This window comes from Nicotiana tabacum, chromosome 20 (genome assembly GCF_000715075.1).
Source record: "Nicotiana tabacum cultivar K326 chromosome 20, ASM71507v2, whole genome shotgun sequence".
In the NCBI taxonomy this organism is placed as follows: Eukaryota; Viridiplantae; Streptophyta; class Magnoliopsida; order Solanales; family Solanaceae; genus Nicotiana; species Nicotiana tabacum.
In genome coordinates this window covers 155,912,706-155,929,053 of record NC_134099.1, presented here as the reverse complement: position 1 = coordinate 155,929,053, position 16,348 = coordinate 155,912,706, and the positions used below count along the sequence as shown (strand labels likewise).

General features: G+C 33.2%; 1 protein-coding gene across 1 annotated transcript; it reads right to left on the bottom strand.

Annotated features, from left to right (window-relative positions):
• Window positions 1-1,873: 1,873 nt before the first annotated feature.
• On the bottom strand, window positions 1,874-16,178 carry LOC107829895 (uncharacterized). The gene is made up of 5 exons (XM_075240447.1): window positions 16,066-16,178; window positions 3,241-3,392; window positions 2,500-2,629; window positions 2,218-2,405; window positions 1,874-2,130 (listed from the first exon to the last, which is right to left on the bottom strand). Exons 1-5 carry the CDS (start codon window positions 16,176-16,178, stop codon window positions 1,874-1,876), a joined length of 840 nt encoding a protein of 279 aa, XP_075096548.1.
• Between the last annotated feature and the right edge of the window lie 170 nt (window positions 16,179-16,348).

Below are 16,348 nucleotides of genomic sequence, written 5' to 3'. Positions count from 1 at the left end.
TGCTGGAAGTCCAGTATATTATACTGGAACTCCAGTATATTATACTAGAATATTTTTCGAATTTTGAACAGTGTTTTCGTTTAGATTTATTTTTACATGAAAAGTGGCTAAATTTCAATTAGTTTTGAAACCGTGACTATTTTTCTATTACCACTTGTAAATCTGGCTATTTTTTAATTTCACCCTTTTGAATTTGGACACTTCTAAGTCCTAACAGTCACTAGGCTGATGACCTTGGGCCCTTTTGTTTGATTGACCACTGTGTTACAACTTACAAATACAGTCACTTTTGTATTCAATAGAGTTTTCTTAATTTTCCTTTCTTTTTTAATTTTTATATTTTTGAGTTAACACTGAGGTAGCACTCAAAGTCGAGCTATATGGATCGTGATTACTAGACAGTATTTAACTTTTTGTTTTAAAATGGAAATAAGGCACATTAAAATAGAAAAGAAATCTTATCATCTGACTGTTTGTTTTTCTTTCACTAGATTTGACAGTTTGTTTAAGGTTCAATTTTTTTTCTTATCTCCTCTTTCAATTTTTTTTTCTTTTTGAAAATTAGTTTAAGATGAAATATGTTGTTGAATAGTTAGGATCGTTTGATCGCTCCTTTTTACTTTCCCTATAATTAATATACATGCATAAGTTATATGCAATCTATGTATTATTTTATGTTGGGATAGAAGATGGAATAAGAATGCCGATATTAATAATATACATGGATTAAAAGAGCCAAATGACAATACTAGCACTCAAAATAGTAAAAAAAATTGGATTTTCATTGTTCATGTCGCCACATTTGAGCGCGCATGTTTCAATCATGGGACACCACAACCATCTATTAAGATAACATAACGTATTTCAAATACTATTCTCTATATTGATCTATATTATCATGCTCAACGTCAATTAATGCTATAAAATAGAAGATCAACTAATTATCTAATTTCTTATGACAATTATGATACGATTTTCCAAGTTTGCAATACTTCATGTCGAAATATATTCCTAAACTGTATTTGATTTTACAGCTTAAGCTCAGGCAGCACAAAGTATGTAGCTATATACATATAAGATGCCATAAATACTAGCTAAACCAGTGAACATAATTAGAGGTAGATTCAGGATTCGAAATTTATAGATCCCCGATCTCAAATTAATACTGCATTAATAACTAGGTATACAGTCAAATACAACCCTCGAGGTCCGCCACCGACCATCATTGGAGTTATATCATAAAGTTTCCCTAACCCAAAACTTATTCTCTCTTGGTTGATGACCTTTTATTCCCAACTGCAAGAAAGTAGTAGCAGTAGTAATATTAATTAGTACTAGTAAAGAAGCAGTAAGAATTGCTTAAATGGAAGAAAATTTTAATACATATTTAACACCCCGTTTCGGCATCAAATATTATTTAAATATTGCAGATACTGGTTTGGTTACCGGTATTTACAAACATTGAACTTCAATGTTTGAAATGTCAGTAAAATAAGAAATATATATTGCTTTGAGAAATATTTAAGCGAAACAATGGTTCCGCGAAGGGGAACCTTGGGGTAACTGGTAAAGTTACTGCTATGCGACTAGGAGGTCACAAGTTCAAGCCGTGGAAATAGCCTCTTGCAGAAATGCAGGGTAAGGCTCCGTACAATAGACCTTGTGGTCTGGCCCTTCCTCGGACCCCGCGCATAGCGGGAGTTGCACCGGGCTGCCCTTAATGGTTTCCGCTCAAATCTTCAACTTTGACAAATTTTTCTCAAGTAAATTTCAAGTTCAAATTAACACAATTTCAACTGCCAAAAACTCTTTTTCAGTTGCAACTTCAAAGTACTTTTCTTTTAATTTTAACAAAATATTATACAAACACTTACTAAGTATTCAATGAAGGAATAGCCAGACTTGTATCATAAGTTGTAGCACTGAAATTGCACTGAAAATCATCCAAATTCCACAAGCCATCCCACATGATGTCTTCATTTGATGAGGATTCTAGCACAGGCACAGGAATATGGTCATTGAGAATGGAATAAAAGAAGTCATCATCTTGCTCTTGATCAGCTATGTTTGGATACAAAATGTCCATTTCTTGGTTCCCTTGAGGCAAAGTAGGTATTTTATTCACATTTTCATTAGGTAATGACGCGATCCTGTTTCCTAACTTATTTAGGATTGAGGCGTAATAGTTCTTCTTGTCGTTGTGTGACACTACACTATTTATGTCGGTTTCAGTGTTAGATTGTTGGTGGTGGTGCTGCTTGAATTTTTGACTTTTCAGAAAACGCGACTTTATTTTTTCAGATTTGTCCCTAAAGTTTTGTGTCTTTTTCTTGAAATGAGTCCTCCAATAGTTCTTGATCTCATTATAAGTTCTCCCTGGCAAGTTTTTAGCAATAATTGCCCATCTGTATTCATTTTTTAACAAGTTATTACTGAAGATTATGGTTAAGAAACATTAAAAAAAATCAAGAATATCCAAATAACTTTAAGAAAAATCACCTGTTCCCCCATCTAACATGGAGCTCTAGAATGAGTTTTTCTGCATGAGAAGTAATTTGTCCCTTTTTAAGATCTGGCCTTAAGTAATTCACCCATCTCAACCTACAACTTTTTGCATTCCTTTTCAACCCTGCAAGTACCAAATACCCAAATATAGATATCAACATAAAATAATTACATCTCAATTTCAAGCAAGTTAGGATCAGCAATACAAAATCGCACTGACCGTACTGCTCCATTTTGAGATGTCTAGGTGCAATAAATATTAGTACCAGTGTAACACTTGAACTTAAAATTTGAAACGGAAAAAGACCCTTCTTGTCTCTATTACTCTATGTTGTTTATTACGCTTGTTTTTTTAATATTTTCCAGTTGTTTCTGCTTGTACTATTGCTCTCTTTTCATCTTTCCTTGACCGGGGGTTCGGAAACAACCTCTGTACCCTCAAGGTTGGGAGGGGTAAGGTCTGCGTACATACTATCATCTTCAGACCCCACTTGTAGAATTATACTGGGTTTATTGTTGTTATTGTTGTTGTAAAAAGACCCTTCTTGATGAAAAATATATGTAGCAGTTTTTGTTGATTGAAGTGATGATAAAATAGTTGAAATAACACTTTTAACATAATATTACGTATGATTTCTTCGCTCTTAATCAGAGATCTCAAGTTCGAATCCTAATAGTAAGCGCTTCCTTGACGGCAAAAAAACATAATATTGTGTGTAGTATTTATTGTTTTGCCTGCAACAGAAGCAACTGAACTCCATCTGCCTTCACCATGCAACTTAACATATTCAATGAGTAATCTGTCTTCTTCAGCAGTCCAAGGTCCCTTTCTCCATCCTTTTGTCATTCCCCGACTGCATATTTCCTCACTCATCACTCCCCAAAGGCTTAATTTTTTTAAAAAACCTAATTAAAGAGCTTTAAGTGGAATTTAATCTCACTAATCTGATTAGTATTTGTGACACAATCTTAAAAGTGTTTGTTGTTTATTTATATTTATATTTGCACCCCATGCCCCCTCTCACTTCATTCCATCAGTCAAAACTTTTATGTCCTTTCATATTACTACATATCTAAACGTGACCAATTGACTAGTGAAATACCCAAACGACCTTTATGTACAGTGGTGAAGCCAAAAATTTTCTCAAGGGTTTTAAATTTGAAGGAAATAAAAAAAAAACCCCGACAAAAGATATTCAATATATCTTATATATATTTTATCTATATACGCAATATAATTTTCTGATAAAGGTGTGGGGTCCAGCCCCTTAATTTAAGGAAGAAGTTTTCTTCCTTGCTTCAGTTTTCAATATAAGCAGCAGCAGCCCACGTTTTCTTTGTCTGTCAAAGAAAGTAGGCTGCAGAACATTAAAATGTCAAGTATAGGAGGCTCGTTTTTGCCTATAAAATGAGAGCTTCGGCTCTCATTTTTGATCATCAATCTCAGAGGAAAATATATCTGAGAGCTAGAAAGAAAGAGTGAGGTTTCACAGACAGGATATAAGAAATAGTCTGTGAAGAAAATAGAGAGTGTGAGTGATATTGTAGTGAGGTGAAATATCAAAAGAGGGTTATTTCTTTTGAGTATTGTAGTGGTCTTTGTAGTATTTTTACTCGGCCTACAAAGTATAAATTCCTTACTATAGTGATATCAGTTGCTCCTCTCGGGGTCGTGGTTTTTCCCTTATTCAGAAGGGTTTTCCACGTAAAAATCTTGGTGTCATTGTTACTCTTTTATTCTTGTTAATTACCGTATCTCGGTGCTACATTATTATTCCGTTTTTATTACCGTGAATATTATTTTGGTAGGGGGTGTATTCCCAATAACTGGTATCAGACCACAGGTTCTGCTCGTTCACTGAAATACTATTCACTGTCGGTAGTACTATACTTGGTGAAAAATAAAAATGTCTGGAGTAAAGTACGAGGTAGCAAAATTCAACGGAGATAACGGTTTCTCAACATGGCAAAGAAGGATGAGAGATCTGCTCATCCAACAAGGATTACACAAGGTTCTAGATGTTGATTCCAAAAAGCCTGATACCATGAAAGCTGAGGATTGGGCTGACTTGGATGAAAGAGCTGCTAGTGCAATCAGGTTGCACTTATCAGATGATGTGGTAAATAACATCATTGATGAAGACACTGCACGTGGAATTTGGACAAGGTTGGAAAGCCTATACATGTCCAAAACGCTGACAAATAAATTGTACCTGAAGAAGCAGTTATACGCCCTACACATGAGTGAAGGTACAAATTTTTTGTCACATTTAAATGTGTTTAACGGACTAATCACACAGCTTGCCAACCTCGGAGTGAAAATCGAGGAAGAAGATAAAGCCATCTTGCTATTGAACTCGTTGCCATCTTCGTACGATAATTTGGCAACAACCATCTTGCACGGTAAGACTACTATTGAGTTGAAAGATGTCACATCGGCTCTTCTACTCAATGAGAAGATGAGAAAGAAGCCTGAAAATCAAGGACAGGCTCTCATCACAGAAGGTAGAGGCAGGAGTTATCAAAGGAGTTCGAACAACTATGGTAGATCCGGAGCTCCTGGGAAGTCAAAGAACCGATCCAAATCAAGAGCCAGAAATTGCTACAACTGTGATCAACCAGGTCACTTCAAAAGAGATTGCTCAAATCCAAGGAAGGGCAAAGGTGAAACCAGTGGCCAGAAGAATGACGACAACACAGCCGCCATGGTGCAAAATAATGATAATGTTGTCCTCTTTATAAATAAGGAAGAGGAATGCATGCACCTGTCAAGTCCAGAGTCGGAATAGGTGGTTGACACAGCGGCATCTTACCATGCCACACCGGTAAGAGATCTTTTTTACAAATATGTAGCAGGTGATTTCGGCACAGTGAGAATGGGTAACACAAGTTACTCAAAGATTGCGGGGATTGGTGACATTTGTATCAAGACAAATGTCGGATGCACATTGGTTCTAAAGGATGTGCGGCATGTACCTGATTTGCGGATGAACTTAATCTCGGGAATTGCTTTAGACCGATATGGATACGAGAACTATTTTGCGAATCAAAAGTGGAGATTCACTAAGGGATCATTGGTGATTGTAAAGGGAGTTGCTTGTGGCACGTTGTACCGGACAAATGCAGAAATATGCCAAGGTGAATTGAACGCAGTACAAGATGAGATTTCTGTAGATTTGTGGCACAAAAGAATGGGTCATATGAGCGAGAAGGGATTGCAGATGCTTGCCAAGAAATCACTCATTTCTTATGCCAAAGGTACAACGGTAAAACCTTGTGACTACTGTTTATTTGGTAAGCAACATAGAGTCTCATTTCAGACATCGTCTGAAAGAAAATTGAATATACTTGATTTAGTATATTCTGATGTTTGCGGCCTAATGGAAATTGAATCAATGGGCGGTAACAAATATTTTGTTACTTTTATTGATGATGCTTCACGAAAATTATGGGTTTATATTTTGAAAACCAAAGATCAGGTGTTTCATGTTTTCCAGAAGTTTCATGCTCTAGTAGAAAGGGAGACGGGTCGAAAGCTAAAGCGTCTCCGAAGTGACAATGAAGGTGAGTACACTTCAAGGGAATTTGAAGAGTATTGTTCAAGTCATGGGATCAGACATGAAAAGACAGTTCCTGGAACCCCACAGCACAATGGCGTAGCCGAGAGGATGAACCGCACCATTGTAGAGAAGGTGAGAAGCATGCTCAGAATGGCTAAACTGCCTAAGTCATTCTGGGGTGAAGCAGTTCAGACAGCCTGTTACCTGATCAATAGGAGTCCATCAGTTCCGTTGGCATTTGAAATCCCAGAGAGAGTTTGGACCAACAAGGAGGTGTCCTACTCACATCTGAAGGTGTTCGGTTGCAGAGCTTTTGCACATGTACCAAAAGAGCAGAGAACAAAGCTGGATGATAAATATGTTCCCTGCATATTTATCAGATATGGAGATGAAGAGTTCGGGTACAGACTGTGGGATCCTGTAAAGAAGAAGGTCATCAGAAGTAGAGATGTAGTCTTCCGAGAAAGTGAAGTTGGAACTGCTGCTGATATGTCAGAAAAGGCGAAGAATGGTATAATTCCTAACCTTGTTACTATTCCTTCTACTTCTAACAATCCCACAAGTGCAGAAAGTACGACCGACGAGGTTGCCGAGCAGGAGGAGCAACCTGGTGAGGTTATTGAGCAGGGGGAGCAACTTGATTAAGGTGTCGAGGAAGTGGAGCACCCCACTCAGGGAGAAGAACAACCTCAACCTCTGAAGAGATCAGAGAGGCTAAGGGTAGAGTCATGCAGGTACCCTTCCATAGAGTATGTCCTCATCAGTGATGAGGGGGAGCCAGAAAGTCTTAAGGAGGTGTTGTCCCATCCAGAAAAGAACCAGTGGATAAAAGCTATGCAAAAAGAGATGGAATCTCTACAGAAAAATGGCACATACAAGCTGGTTGAACTTCCAAAGGGTAAAAGACCACTCAAATGCAAATGGGTCTTTAAACTCAAGAAAGATGAAAATGGCAAGCTGGTCAGATACAAAGCTCGATTGGTGGTTAAAGGCTTCGAACAAAAGAAAGGTATTGATTTTGACGAAATTTTCTCATCTGTTGTCAAAATGACTTCTATTCGAACAATTTTGAGCTTAGCAGCTAGCCTAGATCTTGAAGTGGAGCAGTTGGATGTGAAAACTGCATTTCTTCATGGAGATTTGGAAGAGGAGATTTATATGGAGCAGCCAGAAGGATTTGAAGTAGCTGGAAAGAAACACATGGTGTACAAATTGAATAAGAGTCTTTATGGATTGAAGCAGATACCAAGGCAGTGGTACATGAAGTTTGACTCATTCATGAAAAGTCAAACATACCTAAAGACCTATTCTGATCCATGTGTATACTTCAAAAGATTTTCTGAGAATAACTTTATTATATTGTTGTTGTATGTGGATGACATGTTAATTGTAGGAAAAGACAAGGGGTTGATAGCAAAGTTGAAAGGAGATCTGTCCAAGTCATTTGATACGAAGGACTTGGGCCCAACACAACAAATTCTAGGGATGAAGATAGTTCGAGAGAGAACAAGTAGAAAGTTGTGGCTATCTCAGGAGAAGCACATTGAACGTGTACTAGAACGCTTCAACATGAAGAATGCTAAGCCAATCAGCACACCTCTTGCTGGTCATCTAAAGTTAGTAAGAAGATGTGTCCTACAACAGTGGAGGAGAAAGGGAACATGGCTAAAGTTCCTTATTCTTCAGCAGTCGGAAGCTTAATGTATGCAATGGTATGCACTAGACCTGATATTGCTCACGCAGTTGGTGTTGTCAGCAGGTTTCTTGAAAATCCTGGAAAGGAACATTGGGAAGCAGTCAAGTGGATACTCAGGTACCTGAGAGGTACCACGGGAGATTGTTTGTGCTTTGGAGGATCTGATCCAATCTTGAAAGGCTATACAGATGCTGATATGGCAGGTGACATTGACAACAGAAAATCCACTACTGGATATTTGTTTACATTTTCAGGGGGAGCTATATCATGGCAGTCTAAGTTGCAGAAGTGTGTTTCATTTTCAACAACTGAAGCAGAGTACATTGCCGTTACAGAAACTAGCAAGGAGATGATATGACTCAAACGGTTCCTTCAAGAGCTTGGATTGCATCAGAAGGAGTATGTCGTCTATTGTGACAGTCAAAGTGCAATAGACCTTAGCAAGAACTCTATGTACCATGCAAGGACCAAACACATAGATATGAGATATCATTGGATTCGTGAGCAGGTGGCGAACGAATCTTTACAGGTCAAAAAGATTCACACAAGCAAAAATCTTGCGGATATGCTGACCAAAGTGGTACCAAGAGACAAGTTTGAGCTATGCAAAGAACTTGTCCGCATACACTCAAACTAGAAACTGCGGTGTTATCCCCTTCAGGTGAATGAGACTGGAGGGGGAGATTTGTGGGGTCCAGCCCCTTAATTTAAGGAAGAAGTTTTCTTCCTTGCTTCAGTTTTTAATATAGGCAGCAACAGCCCACGTTTTCTTTGTCTGTCAAAGAAAGTAGGTTGCAGAACATTGAAATGTCAAGTATGGGAGGCTCGTTTTTACCTATAAAATGAGAGCTTTCGGCTCTCATTTTTTATCATCAATCTCATAGGAAAATATATCTGAGAGCTAGAAAGAAAGAGTGAGGTTTCACAGACATGATATAAGAAAATAGTCTGTGAAGAAAATAGAGAGTGTGAGCGATATTGTAGTGAGGTGAAATATCAAAAGAGGGTTATTTCTTTTGAGTATTGTAGTGGTCTTTGTAGTATTTTTACTCGGGCCTACAAAGTGTAAATTCCTTACTATAGTGATATCAGTTGCTCCTCTCGGGGTCGTGGTTTTTCCCTTATTCAGAAGGGTTTTCCACGTAAAAATCTTGGTGTCATTGTTACTCTTTTATTCTCGTTAATTACCGTATCTCGGTGCTACATTATTATTCCGCTTTTATTACCGTGAATATTATTTTGGTAGGGGGTTTATTCCCAACAAAAGGATGGTCAATTGATTATCCTTACCAAAATGTAACTTCGCCCCTGCATATGCAGTACTTTGTTTCCTAAAATTAAATAATTGTGTGAATGTTTTTCATCCATTACTAACTTTGGTGAAAATCAAATAAAGGGTTAAGAATTTACTGGAAGAAACAAAAAAAAGTCTTATTACATGTGTAGTAACATTTAGAATATCACCAAATTATCAAACATCTTATATATGTATTTTCAATAACGAACTTATCTTAATAATCTTTTTAACATAGTTAAATAATATGGGAAATATGAAAGACTCAATTGAGACTGCTAGGAGTGAATAGGAAATTGCTGAAATTCTATACTATATCACTGTGATTCAAATTATATTTTCTTGTCAACTGATCTGTTATTACTATAATTTAAATTGTATTTTTTTAGTTTGAGCTTTTGTTATGAATTCGATTATTTTAATCGGGCCGAACTATAATGAATAAAAAGACAAAAAAAATAATTAATTAAAGTCAATACCAGAAGATTCTACAAGCACAAAGGGTATTTTTAGGAACAAAAATGATTACCAAGTAAGCCCATCCAAAATAGGAACAGTAAATTTCATGGATAAAAGCCACGTATATGACTAGGGTTCTTGCATCTAGACAATAACAACTTTTAAAAAAACCTCTAGAAATCTCACTAATCTCTCTCTCTATATATATATATATTAAAGCAAGAAAGTTATCATATATAACTGACATTATGGTTAAGCCAAGTGGCAAGCTAATAAATATCAATAGTATATGGTAACTTTATTCTATATTTAACTATTTTAGTTAAATACAAACATAGATAAAGTTTTAAAATTTGAATTTAAATTAAAAATAAAAATTATCTTTTTTATCATGTTATCATACTTAATTCGGTTAATGATCATATGCAATCATGTTAGGAACTTTTTTATTTTTTATAATTATTTAAATACTACTTCGCCTATAGCAAAAAAAACTACTACATATAACTATAAAACTCTTTCACATTTAAAATCCTATAAGTATAGTTCTTTGAAACACTGTAGCTAGATTTAAATAAAATGAAATTCTTTTAAAATAAATGTAATATATAGGGTACACGTCTATGTTTATCTAAATAATAAAAAAGAGTTTACAAAAATCAAATAAAAGTTTGCTTACATATATAATAAAGTAAACATACATGCTGGAGAAAGAAACATCACAAAATCAGTCAATATTAAAAAAAAAGTTATTTCTTTTTTCTTCTTGAAGAATATTTGTTTGAAGAGTCAATTTGCATAAATGGACATCAAACAAATAACAAAACTTTGGCTATACAATTGCTATCGTTAATTTCAATTTAGCACATTCAAGGGATTGAAGGGTATAAGCTGAAACTCCTTCATTTAGCTGTAGTCAAGCCAATATTGCAAGGGTATAATATTTTTTCCGTTGAAGAATATTAGTTTTGAATCATTAGATTATGCGAAAGGTTTTTTTTTTCAAACTCAACAAGAGATAAATTAGTTTCTATAACGACTTTTAAGTTTAACAAAGAGTATATATAAAGAAAAAATTGGTATGACTTGAAATATTTTTTTTAAATGTAAACAAATTATTTCGAAAAAACTCTTTACTTTTTTTAATTCAAAGATAATAAAAAGATAAGATATTTTTGAAAATTAGTAGAGAGTTTAAAATTATTATAATAGAGGTTATATCATGGATAAACTCAAAAAAATCGAAATCTTATGGAATATTTACATAATATTCAGCCATATTTATTGTTTGCGTTTTATAGCTAATATAAATAGATGTTATACTGATAAAACACAATTATACACATATTATATATGGATTATATATAAATTACACATCATTCAATTTTTAATTTAAGTGGTCGGGTGAGCACCTATTTAGGCTGATTAGATAAAGCCAAAATAAAATATATGAAATAGTTTCAACCAAAGACTAAAAATATAATTAAAGTTCATATGTAGACAATTTTTATTAAAACTCATCCTTTTATAGTGAAATAAATTAATTTTTTGTAACAAAAGAAATAATGACATAAAAAATAAAATAAAAGAAAATAAATATTGAAAAAAGGTTAGAAAGATCTAAAAACGAGAAATAAAAGATGACAACAAATTTCTTCTTATGTTTCATCTTTGTTGAGTATAAAAAAATTGAAAGTTAATCTCATCGATTTTAAATATTTTTTTCCGACTCAAATACATAGATTATAAGATAAGGATATCTTTGAATATTTTTTTTTATTTACATTATGTGTCGTTTTTAAAAAAATCATTATTACTAACAAACTGATATGATATTCGAATTTGAATTGGGATGCAATTTGAGTAGTTTGCATTGAGGCTAAGCTAAGTATGGTGTCGAAAAATAAACTACTTGACAATTTTAAGACAATATATGCAATGTTTTATAATAATAATCAACTAATTTAACATTTAATGATTCAAAGAACAAAACTTTTGTATATATAGGGTATTAAAAATTCAAATTCTGGGGCTAGAGATATTGATAAACTTAAAGTGGAGTCATACTAAAATAAATCTGGCTAAAGAATCATTTAAATTTTTAGATAGCCGGTTAAAGTGAATTTTAAATTAAGGATAATATCTTCACTTGTATCATTATAAAGATAATCATTATTATAATATATATAAAGTTTTAGAAATTGAAATTTCAAAATAGAAATATTTTTTGAAAGATAAAATCATACCAAATAAGAGTTCAAGTCGTAGTATAAGAGTCACGTCGCAATCAAAGGATCGTTTATATCGTCTCAACTTTTGTGCTTTGCCATAAATATGAGTTATTATTTCACTTTGTGGTTATTTTTAGGTTCCAACGACACCTATGAGAATAGTACAAATATAAAATATCACTACGAGAATTGAGAAAATATTAGTCTTTTTTCATGTAGTGTTTCTTAATTAATATCTAACGATTATCTATAATTATTTAGAAGGTTTAAATGTTAAGGTTATTTACATATAATTCAAATAACTCAGATATTTAACATGGTTAATATCAAATACCAAAATTGAGTAAAAAAATTCACTGGCTAAAGAATTTTTTATATTTTTAGATAGCCAACTAAAATGAGTTTTGGATTAAGAATAATATTTTCAATTACATTATTATAAAAATAATTATTATTGAAAAATAATATTTTAGAAACTGAAATTTTAAGAAAGAAATATTTTTTAAGAGATATCAACACACCAAATAAGAGTTCGAGTAGTAGTAAAAGAGTTAAGTCTTATCCAAAGAGTCATTCATTGTCTCAACATTTGATTGCTTTGCTATAAATATGAGTTATTATTTTGCTTTCTGACTATTTTTAGGACCCAATAACACCGGCAAGAATGGTATCAAAAAAGAAAAATAGAAGAAATGGTTAATTTTTTTCATGTAGTTAATATCCAATGATTATCTATATTTACTGAGAAAGTATAAATTTTAAGATTATTTACATACAATCTAAATAACTTAAATATTTGACATAATTAGTGTCCGCGCATTCGCGCGAGTACTAATACAGTCTTTATGGAAATTAAGAACTTAATATAATAAATTAAGTGGGTGGCTAATTTTTTAATATAGAGTTCCAATAAGAAAGAACCAGGTGTTGGATTTGGTTACTTAATTAAGGCTAAAGGTGCACGGCAATCATCATTACGTGTTTATTAACTATGATTAACAATCTGTTGGATGCCATTTTGGGTATTGAGGCAATCTGAAAACAACATTTTTTTTTAATTAAAAACTAATGGGGTAAGCATGCTTTGTCTTCAAAACGTCAGCAATGGGCAATCTGAAAACATTTGTTTGATTCTTGATCAAAACGTCTAACATTTTTTTTTTTTGTCATTATATAAGAAGATATTTAATTAGGTATACTTCTTTTGTCCCAATTTATGTGAAGTGGCTCATAGTATGAGAGCCATACTTGATTTTTATAGAAAATACGAGGAGAAATTTTTTATAATTTTTAAAATAAAATTTATATATTTGCAGGCTACATAAAAAATACTACAAATCAACATAGTTAATGATTTAAAATATTTAAAAATTATAGCTAAAGAAAAAAAATTCACTCTCGATAATAATACACTCACATAAACAAAAACAGTATAATTTAAGAAAAAGAGATAACTTTTGATACAAAAGTATATGTAACATACCAAAAACATATAACCTATAAGAGAATGTCGTTTAGGAATAAAGTGGAATTTTAAAACTAAATAAATTTCAAATATGAAAGGTTCTGCTCTTTGTGAAATGGACGAAAACTACGCGAAATAATAAAAGTGGGAATCAAGTAGTTACGTTTCATATTTAACCCCCAAGTTTGTGTAAATACCAACTGATTACTCTTCCACTTTAGCCTATGGAGGAGAAGGTTGATATAAGAAGATAAGTATATACATATATAGTCCAAATTAAAGTTAATGCAGAATTTTATTTTTCGCACAAAGGTATATACATTTTAGGAGATCATATGGAGATTGAAGAGATTACTTTCTTATAAATCTCAAATATATAAAACAGAAACTAGAACAAATCAATTAATTCAATTTTATCAGTTAGAAATTAAAGTAAGAATATACATATTCCTACTTAAGAGTTAATTGTGTGTGTTTATTTTTACGTTTTATAATTAAGTATGGTAGAATACTTGCCTAGATAATGTTTTACCACTCAATATAAGAATTTAATTTTCGAGCTTTGAGTATTGAATATTGAATGAGAAATTAAAGTATGACATGACTATAGAATGATAATATGATATTGCATTTTGGAATAATGGCTTATTTGTGAACATAAAACGTAATCTTTTTTCACTTAGAAGAAATAACCAGAGAAAAGGGAAGGATTGAAGATTAATCGGCCCCCAGCCCCCCACACGTTTCCGCGGTTATACTAATTAGGGTTCCATTCATGAATTAATTAATTTATTCAAGAAGAATAAAATAACAAGGGAAAAAGCACATTTAGAATGCGCGCCATTATTTTATAATTAGAATAAGATTTAGTGCTTAAACAACTGTCTTGAAAGCAACTCAACGATAAGATTTAGCTCTTTGTTTTGTTCTCTTCTTACTCTAATTAGTAAGTATAATCATATGTTTTTTTTTTTATTTCTAATTACTTTTTTGATGGTGTCATTCGGAACGGATTATTTGACTAAGAAGCTTTATAATACTATGAATTACATTAAACTATAATAAATGAAACATTAGCCTAAGGCAGAGAAGAGATCCATGAGATGAGGAAGATTATTAAATATTATTCTATAAATTGTGTTTATTGTTAGATTTACTATGTTTGCCTTTGAGACAAGAACATAATGATGAACTCAAAATTCAGATAAAAAGATTATGAGGATATGAATATGATAAAATGATCAAGAAAATTACAGACTGTAATCTTCTATAAGTTTTATTGATGGAAATGCTATATATTCCTAGTAGATATATAGTAATAAACTCTCGAAACATGCAATACGATTTAGTCGTTGTGTCTAAAAGTTACAGAATAAGAATGAGAGTTGACCAATCATGTGTGAGTGAAAGATGAAATATTAAATTTAGATCAACCTGAATTCATATTAAAATAATTTGTGATATATAATTGTTATATATTTATTAATTATAAGATAATAAAGAAAGACACAAGAAGACTCCCAAATAGCTGTCACTCATTAATGAAGCAAGCGCTCTTTCACAAAAAGGCAAAATACAGAATGTGTTTCACTTTATTGGAAACAATGTAGAACTAAGGTTTACGTACACACTATTTTTCTCAGACCTTACGGTATAAAATAATACTGGACATGTTGGTGTTGTCACTGTTGTACAGAATGCGTTTCACTCTCTCAATCCGGAAAAACTTTCTGTAGTTTTTTTGTGAAAAGCTTCTCCAAAACGATTTAGACTTTATTTATGAGGTGTAATTCATGTTTAGCATGTGATTACGTTATCGACCAGTGAAACAAATTAAACAAATCTTTGGTGAACTGTGTGTTCTTAAATTTTCTTTCACACTATGGGTCGGTTTTGTGTAGTTTTCTATTATTTTTGCAGATTTATGATTTGTTTTTGATAAACATTAATGACCAAAGATAATTTGGTTTTGATAACCGAAAACAAATTCAAACACTACGTGTTTGACCAAAAAAGTGTTGAACCTTCTAGTTAAACTAATTGATGATGAGATATAGGATGAATCTTAGTTAAAAATAATAAATTCTAGATCGAATGTGATAGGGAATCAATGTGGTGCACGACGTTTGATAGCGTTAAATAGCACGTTTATATTCAATGAATGCTAGTAATTGTGGTAACATGAATATGCAATAAATGTAAAGAATGACAATAAATGTAATAAGAAGGAATCTACCACCCAATTATTATATGATTTGGATGGTTCCTTCTCCTGACAGCAACGTGGAAAGAAGAGGAATGAAGATGGTTATGGAATCTTCGAATCTTGTGGACAAAAGCCAAATAACATGCGTTTGAGTAATATAATCAATGAACAAGATAACTTTTCGTATATTCTTTCAAGTCAAGATCCCCCATTATTTTCTATCTCTTCCTCTTTACAAGGTATATTCCTAAGAAAACCTAAAAGGTACAAAACAAGAAATATCCAAAGGAATATTCCTTATATTTATTTCTACTTCTATTCTTCCATTATTTCTTTATCCCAGTTGTCTGTCCTCGACTACAATCCTCTTACAGATGGCTTCCTACTATTGCGCCATGGTCGACCTCATCCTCGATCCTGCTTATCTATCATTATTAAGTCGCCAAATTTAGACCAATACAGTTAGTCCCTCCGCTTGTTGAGGTCGTGGCCCTGTACGCCCTCGATAAACGGACCTATTCGCTTCCGTTGAGGAGAAATTTGGCTATGTCGAATAAGTCGGATCGGCCGGGATCGAGAGAACGGCTGCGAAGTTACGGTTGGTGTGGCTATCATGGGGTGACGTAATGGCCACGGGCGTCATCATTACGCATCTTCCTGAGGTTGCGTCTGTGCATCTACCGCTTTGGTTTTGGTGCCATTGACAATCTTTTTGCTTTGATTCTCGCGCCACCTAGCCCTATAAATAGATGGGGGTTTCATTTTTCGGCACCATCCTTTACTTTGCTTGAGTATTGCTCTTCTTTGATCTTCTTCTCTAATTTCTGCTCCTGATTTTACTTCTTCGATTCCATTCCCCTTTTTCTTACCCAGTTATTATCTTCTTCTTCGAGCTTGGTAGAATATGCTTCATTGTTGAAATATGTCACAAC

Excerpts from the sequence above, each read along its gene's own strand:
- LOC107829895 (XM_075240447.1), bottom strand. The coding sequence starts at position 16,178 with ATGAAACCCCCATCTATTTATAGGGCTAGGTGGCGCGAGAATCAAAGC. Across the intron at positions 2,406-2,499 it reads CATGTTAGATGGGGGAACAG|ATGGGCAATTATTGCTAAAA; the intron begins GTGATTTTTCTT and ends AAATGAATACAG. Across the intron at positions 2,131-2,217 it reads TAACACTGAAACCGACATAA|AAAATGTGAATAAAATACCT; the intron begins ATAGTGTAGTGT and ends CATTACCTAATG.